The sequence below is a fragment of the Aspergillus glaucus genome (genome assembly GCF_001890805.1).
Source record: "Aspergillus glaucus CBS 516.65 unplaced genomic scaffold ASPGLscaffold_22, whole genome shotgun sequence".
NCBI lineage: Eukaryota > Fungi > Ascomycota > Eurotiomycetes > Eurotiales > Aspergillaceae > Aspergillus > Aspergillus glaucus.
In genome coordinates, this window is record NW_019170474.1 from 120469 (window position 1) to 128977 (window position 8509).

The window sequence follows — 8509 nt, forward strand, 5'->3', positions numbered from 1 at the left end:
GGCAGTCAATTTATGGCCACTGGCACATGTTTCTGAACGTGGTTGGATTCCATCAAGCCGATTAATAAAAGTAGACTTTGGCACCCCAAAAACTGCTGCTGCCTTTGATTTTGATTGAATTTTTTTGCTTCTATACGCACTGATGGCCATTTGAATTCAATTTTCTTGAGAAAGAGGCATTTTAGATGATGGTGGTGACAAAATGACGCGTTGAAGTATGATTGTTGGAAAATTGCGGAGGAAGTGGACGGGACGGCCGTGTGGACGGCTCGGCCGTGGATTACGTTATCTAGTGTGCCTTGGACTTGCAATGCGACAATCTCACTTTCCAGGTCTCGCTCAAGACGCTCAAGAGGCCGAAGAAGAGATGTTCTTGACACATCCTGCCCTTCCATATAAGAAATAAGCAGCCGTACAACATTCAGAGCATCTGATGGCTTTGGAAGTGGTGCTGGCTCTGGAGAATCATCCTCTTCATCATCATTAAGTATGTACACCACCAGTATCCAAAGCCCCTGTAATCAAATGCCCAAGTAAAGTCTCAGATGATAGCTCCGCCTCACTTTCAGTAGTTTCCAATGACTCCTCCACTGGGTTTAGAAAATTTGTGATATCCATGCAGTTTGAAAGGCGGCCAGTCTGCTGTACTTGATTGTAAAGAGGTGATATATTGGGAGATTCAATTGGAAGCTGCACTGTATTGAGAACAAGTGTGCTTTTATAGAAACAGGCAATGATGGTTGTGCTTAATACATCATGATTCCATGCCCGTACAAACTGTGACGGTCTCGAGCAATATGAATCTATTGGTAGACTATCTGACGAAATTCTAACATGAGGAGAGGAGGGATAGAGGCAGGCCTGCCGGTGACGAGCTATTTAGTGTGTGTGAGGGGTTTAAGCGATGCGCAGTGAATGTCCTATGCCAAACAGGTCAAAGTAATCAAACATGCCATACATCTTGTGAGCGTCTATGCTCCGTGACATTACCCCCTCCCCTCGATGAAAGGGCTGCCCTCAGCCCTTAGGAACTGGACAATCGTTGTCTGGGTGGTCATCCAGGAACTCCTCATCCTCTGCCGCGCGGAGCCACTCGAGAAGTCGACAGGGTGGCCCTGGCGCCTTTGGATTTGCTGCATGGAAAATCTGCAGCTTTACCGGGCTGTTCTTGAAGTCTCAGGCAGGATACCAATTCAGGTCATCATCATAACTGATCCACTTCGCTCGGTACTGCAGTTTCTGGTATCTCAGGTGGGAGGCAAGGGTCTCCTCCACTTCCCATTCATCTTGGTCATTGACAGTGATCAGTGGTGGTGTGTCTGCGTGCTGGCCAGGAAGGGGTTCAGATGTGGAGGCTCTGCGGAGGTGCTCTGGGTTGATAACCGGGTGGATTTTGATAGAGACTGGCAGGTCAATGCAGAATGCGTTCCCTTCCTTTGCAAGGATCTGGAAAGGACCTGCCCACTGATAGTCAAGTTTCTTGCTTGGATGGCCTGTGTTCCAGTTCTTTGTTGATATCATTACCATGTCATCTATGCCAAAATCCACTTCCTGTCTTGAGCAGTTTGCATTCCACTGTTGGCGTGTCTGGGCAGTATGGATTTGTTCTTGTACCCAATCCCATGTCTCTTGCAATTGTTGTAGCCGCTGCTGAGTGTTTGTCTCCACAATTGTTCCATTGAGGTTTGATGTCCAGTCGAAAGATGTCCTGGGGGTGTATGACCCACTTGCACCAATTGATTCCACCACAGTCACCCACTCATGATTCCCTGGTTGTAGTACTGAACGCCGGCCATAGTACTCTGATTGAGTAATCACTCTTGCAGTAGATGTGAGGCCCATTGCAAAGCCAGTTTTTATCAAAGTTGTAGATATCTTCATTGAGGATGCCATACTGCTGAATTGTAGCTTGTATAGCATCAAACCACCCTTGAATAACCTTTGGATCCTCTTGTTTTGCACGTTGGTAGTCATACCTTCAAGAGAATCGTGTTTGGAGCTCTGGATGGCGTCGTACAAAGATTGATACCCAGTTCTTGCCAACAGTATCAGTACCCCGAGCTGCAAGCAATAAATTGGCCATTTCTTGCACCATTGTAGGCCGAGGCGCTGCTCCACGTAGATTCATTGAGAATATCCATTTCACAAGCGATTCCTCTTCAACTTCTGTGAGTTTATGGTTGTTGGCGCGTTTTTCAATGCGAAATTGATGACCATTAAGGCGATCAGAAAAGGTGGAACGTGGTATATTAAATCGACGTGCTGTTTCACGGATTGAGCTGATTTCTCCTTTTTAAAAGCGTCTATAGCTAATAAGATGCGTCCCTCTTGTTCCTGCGAGTTTCGGTTCGATCGGGAACGATTTGGTGGCATGGTGGGTGGTTAAAGATGGGAGAATGCATAGAGACGCCAAAAAATGGATCGGTGGCCGGGTGGCTCGGGAATTACGTTAACTATCGTAAACGATGCTGATAGAGATCTCAATCCGTGTATCTCAATCCGCCTCACCTCATTCCTCCTATCGGAGCATAATATCTCAATCGGCTGCTGGTCATCATATTCCATCCAGCGCGTCTGAAGAAATGAACGTACTTTCTCTTTTTTTTTTTCCTTCGGGCCGGGCTGACCGAGCTGAGGATGACGCTCGTATTCAGATGATTCATGGCTATATACGGAGGGACACTCGTCCCTTTTACTGTTTTACTACTTTCTCTTCGGCCACTTTCTATAACTTATAGCTTCCCTTTGTATCGGTTGTATTACTATTACGCATCATGGTCTTCGGGTGCAAATCCGTCCCCTTCCATCCAGAGCAGGACATCCCGCCGCTCATCGGCAAGGTGATTCTCGTGACGGGCGGCAACATTGGCCTTGGCAAGCAATGCGTCCTGGAATACGCCCGCCACCGGCCGGCACTGATCTGGCTGGCAGCCCGCAACATCGACAAGGCCTAAGCGGCGGCCGATGAGATACGACAGCAAGTGCCCGACGCACCCCCGATTAAGGTGCTGGAGATAGACCTCTCGTCCCTGGACTCGGTGGCGCAGGCCGCAAGACGTACGCATCGTCATGATATCATCAGACGCCTACGTTTACGCCCCCAAGGAAGGCGTGCTCTTCGACTCGCTGCGCAAACCCGCCGACCTGGGCGCGCTTGGCCGCTACGGACAAAGCAAGCTGGCCATGGTTCTCTGGACGCGCTACATAGCTCACAGATACCCGCAATTCACCTGCGCGTCCATTCACCCAGGCGTCGTGCGCACCAATCTCATAAACAACGCCACGGGGTCCCTCCCTATCTGGCTGCTGGGCAAGGTGGCCAGCTTGGTCTTCACCCCGGTCGACCAAGGAGTGCACAATCAGCTCTGGGCGTCCGTGTCCAAGGACGTCAAGAGCGGCGAATATTACGAGCCTGTGGGGATTGGGGGGACCGTCTCGTCGTTAGGGAAAGATGATGCCCTGGCGCAGAAGGTCTGGGATTGGACCGAGAAGGGGCTCGAACGATATGTGGTGTAGTGAGCGGGCAGAGTATCGTAATGTCTTCATGCTAGATGCTTGATACGGGAATGATATAATTGGACTATCTCCTGACGACTCCATATCCCTCGCTCGTGGGGAGGATCTTCCAGGTCGGATACACCTGCGACAGGTCCATGGTAGTGTGGGTATGACACCGAGTAGAACCCTGGAGAAAAGGACGCTGCATTGCCTTCACACACATCTGATCCGATTCTAGACCCTTAAACCAAACAGTACTTTTAAAAAATATTACCATCTCCATGAATCCCACTGCCCCATCATTCGCAGTCAGTCCAGCCTCAATCACCACATTATTCTGCATCATCGCGAGCACCCTCTCCCTCAATCTGCTCAAACCATGTTTTCTTCAGGCGGATGTATGTTCCTAACAAATCCTTCCCCCCCCCACCGGATCACACAATCAGCGACAGCCAAGTACCTCAGGCGTATGGGATAGCATACCACTCATTTGTCTGCCGTCGAACTTGAGAGTCATTTTAGAACCGGTCTTGAACTCATTGAGACTGACAGATCATGGTCGCCACTATCAACAGAGGGTTGACACCCATCGGCTTGAAATACTGATGCGTCAGCGCTGACTGAGCAAGACCTTGCCAACCATCACCACTGTAGAAAACAAGGACAATTGCCTTGATCAGCACGGGGGCCAACCACTGCTGGTAGCCCTTTTTCTGCATGTTCAATCATTCATAATCAATACTCAACTCATCTGTGTTTCAAGTGCTAGGCCGGGGTCTTACCTCTCTTTCATCCGGTGCAACGTTGCAGGCGAACTGGTCATATTTCAACAGTTCCTTGACTGTCTTCGCTGTCGCTTCCTGGTCTGCCATGAAACTATACAGGATAGGAACTATTGCCCTGACCTTGCTAAGGCCATGGCTTTGAATTTCCCCCATCATATCCTGAATCTACCACCCAGTAATCATTAGCAACAGTAGTGTTTAAACGCCATACAAGGGACACTGACCAGGCGAGCCTCGCCAGAGCTTGGGTGCTCTGATAGATTGGGTTTCTCGTCATTCTGACCCTTCCTATGATGTTCACCCAGAATCTCTGCACGCCGCAATGACCATACCTCTGTGATCATTTTTTGAAAATTCCCGCTCACTCTCCTCCGGTCGAATTGTCAGTCTATGGGGCTGGCCTGGCTCCATACAACCAGAGAATACCCAGCCCGCAACCAGTTGGATGGTCTCTTGATAAAAACCCCTGTTATGTTCTCTCAAAGCGGCTTTTGATTCTGTCTGGTGTAGTTTTCATTTGGAACCACTCCAGGCAATGTCATTGTCCTTTTCAATGTTCAAGCTCCTCGCGGACTTTTTGCTGGGGCTGTGACGGCTCAACGACCAGGCAAACAGTGCCAACATGCCAAAAGATGCCATACAAACAATATGGACAAACAAGGGCTCAAGCCGCATCACACAAAGGTTTATAGAGACTGTACTCGCCAGATAGATTTCCTCTCCTTTTTTCCTCCCCAGATTCGATATTCTCGTTGATGGCTACAATAGTCTAGATAGGAATTCAGTTCGTTATTATCTTCTGTTCCGAGCCCGTGACAGGGGCCTTGGGAGCTTTCTGGTGTGGGTTGATGGGAATTTGGGGTACTGGGCAACCCTCTTGGACTACTTGGGGCCAATGTGGATGTCACATCTCAATGACCAGCTCTCCAGCGGGAGGGGAACTCTTCATCTTCCTAGTAAGCAACTGAATAGCACATGTCAGTGTCAAAGTATTTGTCATTGCCATATTTTGGTACTTACTCCTAGAATCACCCCCTCCATGTGGCAGTTGGGATGTGACTCCATCCCATTGCTGGTGGGTTCATTTTGTCCATCCTCGCTACTGGCATCAGATTCATCTTCAAACAAGGGTCTGTCTTCCCAGTCATGGGTTTCCACATCACGCTCTGTGTCCTGTGACCGCCCCTGGCAAGGGTCACTCGATGGTATATGATCATCTTGCTGGCTGGGCTGAGAACGGGTCTCTTGCTGTGGAGACTGACTTCGGGAATCTCGCTGGCGGGAATTTCCTGATGGGCGTTCTCCAGTTGACTGGGGTATACTGTGGATCAGGCTATGGCAAGGAACGGCATCGACGATACTATTGTATTCTGTGTCTGTGTAGATGGATGAGGGTGGATCTCCTCTATCCGGCAGTTGTGTGTGGGCTCGCTAGTACGGGCCAATCAGGAGCGGGGCATATTGGAGCCTGAGGCTCTCAAACATATACCGTGATATTAGCACTTGCCTCATGCATAGCATGGTGCCCTTACCTGTGATTTTCGCGAGCTATCCCTGGTTCCTGACCTTGCCACACAACTGGATGTCCTGCTACCTGATATGCTCCTCGTCAATGACAGACTATGCCAGGTCACATTAGTATCCAAATAGTATGATAAAAAAAAAAAAAAAAAACACAGAATACACCAACCAAGGACACGGCTACCATCAAATTCTCTTAATAACAACCCAGGCAGTGCGTGATAGACAGCAGAGTTTTCCAGGTTGGCATGTCACCTTTGTTGTGTGTGTGTGTGTGTGTGAGTGTGAGTGTGGTATTTGTTTTGATTGCCCTACCTTCACTTTGCACTATAAGCAAACAAGTCAAATACACATGGCCGGACAGTCTCCCCTTCAAATACTCCATAAATCTCCCATATAACCAATCCATTCAGCATTCCAGCCACTGCAAGATGGCCGTTGAAGATGACAATGTGTCTATGGTCTCTACCATCCAAGAAACCATGCCATCACCATCAACCAGCCTCCCTGCGCGGCAGTATGTTGACTGGGGTACTTGACATCAAGGTAGTGGTCGGAAGAGACTAATCTTCACTACTGGAAAATTCAGACCAAATAGAGCTATCACTGGCTCTATTTGATGGATTAGAATGTCGATACACGGTATTTGGTACGGCGAACGCATACATTCTCTATGCATGTCTCGTTTTGTCTATCGTTTCATGTTTCGGAATGACTTCCCGACTTTGTTTGTTTATGGGTCCAGATTGTCTATACATAACTCTCATTTATCGATACCTTTCTCAACCAGAATTCTTACTTTTTCCTCTATTCATTCCGAATAGTGCTTATAAGACATCGTACTGAGCCAACGTAGTTGACAATACATTAATTCTGGATGGTGTTTAGCAATTGCGTATAGTTTAATAAACTAGTCTTGTAAAGATGAACTTGTTTTGAGACTCTGGTCCAGCACTATCCAAGCCCCGTATTATAGTCAAATAAATAGCCAGTGTTTTAGAATAAATAACTGGGATCAGTCTCAGATTTTAGAACCATAAGTACAGACATGTGACGGCCTCATGCAATAATGCTCAGGGCTAAGCCCGAATAAATAGCATACAAGATATTCCGTTGAAGGAAAGAAGAATAACCGATAGAGCAGCTCCATATACACGCGCACCATGCGGAGAGTGGTAGAGACTCTGTCTTCTACCAATCATACCGCTTATGCGACAGGCGCAACCTTTGCAACGCATTGACAGATTGTCTGACACATTTTAGCACGAGAGAAAGAAAAAGACAGAGTCTCTCTGGTCTAGATTATCTACTGTGTATGCTCTGTAGACTCCGGGTTCTGACGTGGAGCACGAATGCCCAAAAATCCGGTTCGCAGAATGGAAAAGTCCCTAAACTCGAGCGTCGACTTGTTCTTCACGAGATAAGGCTCATTGCCGCACATAGACTCACCCTCCTTGGTGCGAATGTGAGAATTTGTATACCTCCACAAGCTTGGAATGAAATGCAATGGTAACATACCCATGGGTGCAGCGGCGGTATTATCTATTAAAAAAGAGGTTCCTCTAAGCCCTGAATTGTCAAATACAGTGAGCCAAGGAAGCAGGGATCGATGGAATCGAATTGGCCGCGCATGGGTAAGCTCCAGCTCAAATTAAGTGGTGCTAAGACAAATATTGATGGATTGATACAGTGGATATTTGATTCATAACTTCTTGTGCTCGTAAATCTGCCGTAACAGGCACTCTCCTCCAGGTGTACACAGTAAACAGCATCCTAACACAGCCCTAGTCACTCGAGCCAAAGAACCGATGAACACAGAGGTTCCGTCGAAAACCGCTGTCGTCTCGCCTTCGAAGTAATCGACGCCGTAGTTACAATATAGGGACCACGCCGTGTGGGCATCAAGATCTGCCCAGCAGACGACTTCAACAACTCGATAGTATCATTTACGAACTCTCAGAGACAAAGAGTGCTTTTAAACCGAGTCCATGTATTACAAACAATGTCCACCGCACCAATAATCCAGAGCGATAAGCCTCACTGAGTTATGTAAATTCGAAGCTGCGTACAATGGATATTCGTGACTCAATCATTAACTGCCTAGGACCCGTAGTGTTTATGCCCCTGACCGAAGGAGTCTTCAGTTGCCTTTGCAATTGCCAAATTTTAATACGTGGCTGTTTTCAAGGTACTCGGATAGCCCAAAGGAAAATCAGTTTTGTTACGATGTGATACAATAGTTCTCTGGCTCCAAGCCGCCAAAAAACGATATCAAACTACAGAAGGGGGAAAACAAGAGTTATGGTCGAGCATTTCATTGGATATCTTTAGCGAAAGACTGTACAAGAGCAAAGCCATACAGTTATGGAAATATAAATAAAAGCATAGAACAGTCAAATATTTAAAAATCAAAAAGAGCGCATCCGCTTGCTCACAAGCCCAATTCATATCCTCGAATTCCATTAGCCGTACGCCATTAAACAACCCGTTTAGTTGTTAGTGGGCTTAGGCTGGGGGGGAGCCTGGGTGTCCTTAGGAGGGGGGACGTCGCCACGCTTCTCCTTGTCGTCGTCCTTGGGAGGGGGAGGGATCTGAGTGTCCTTGGGAGCGGGAGGGGCGTCGCCACGCTTCTGCTTGTCGTCCTTAGGAGGGGGAGGAGCAGTGGTGTCCTTCGGGGGAGGAGCGTCACCGCGCTTCTCCTTGTT

General features: G+C 47.9%; 4 protein-coding genes across 4 annotated transcripts in view; 1 reads left to right on the top strand and 3 right to left on the bottom strand.

Annotated features, from left to right (window-relative positions):
• Window positions 1–1938: 1938 nt before the first annotated feature.
• ASPGLDRAFT_51090 (uncharacterized protein) lies at window positions 1939–2373 on the bottom strand (the record flags this gene model as incomplete). Its single annotated transcript, XM_022547456.1, has 1 exon — window positions 1939–2373. A coding segment is annotated over one exon (187 nt), but the record flags the coding sequence as incomplete, so codon positions are not given.
• A 478-nt stretch (window positions 2374–2851) lies between these two features.
• Window positions 2852–3548, top strand: ASPGLDRAFT_821195 (uncharacterized protein). The gene is made up of 2 exons (XM_022550149.1): window positions 2852–2990; window positions 3048–3548. Exons 1-2 carry the CDS (start codon window positions 2965–2967, stop codon window positions 3514–3516), a joined length of 495 nt encoding a protein of 164 aa, XP_022397383.1. The 5' UTR covers window positions 2852–2964; the 3' UTR covers window positions 3517–3548.
• Window positions 3549–4034: 486 nt separating this feature from the next.
• Window positions 4035–4627, bottom strand: ASPGLDRAFT_38692 (uncharacterized protein; the record flags this gene model as incomplete). The annotated part of the gene is made up of 3 exons (XM_022544980.1): window positions 4035–4211; window positions 4281–4448; window positions 4508–4627. 3 exons carry the CDS (start codon window positions 4625–4627, stop codon window positions 4035–4037), a joined length of 465 nt encoding a protein of 154 aa, XP_022397384.1.
• Window positions 4628–8293: 3666 nt separating this feature from the next.
• The window catches only part of ASPGLDRAFT_84863 (uncharacterized protein), a gene marked incomplete at its 3' end in the record, with an annotated part of 1002 nt that continues 786 nt past the window's right edge, over window positions 8294–8509 (bottom strand). The window contains exon 2 of the mRNA XM_022550298.1: window positions 8294–8446. Within this exon, the coding sequence (XP_022397385.1) occupies window positions 8294–8446 (153 nt within the window). The remainder of the gene's footprint in view (window positions 8447–8509) is intronic.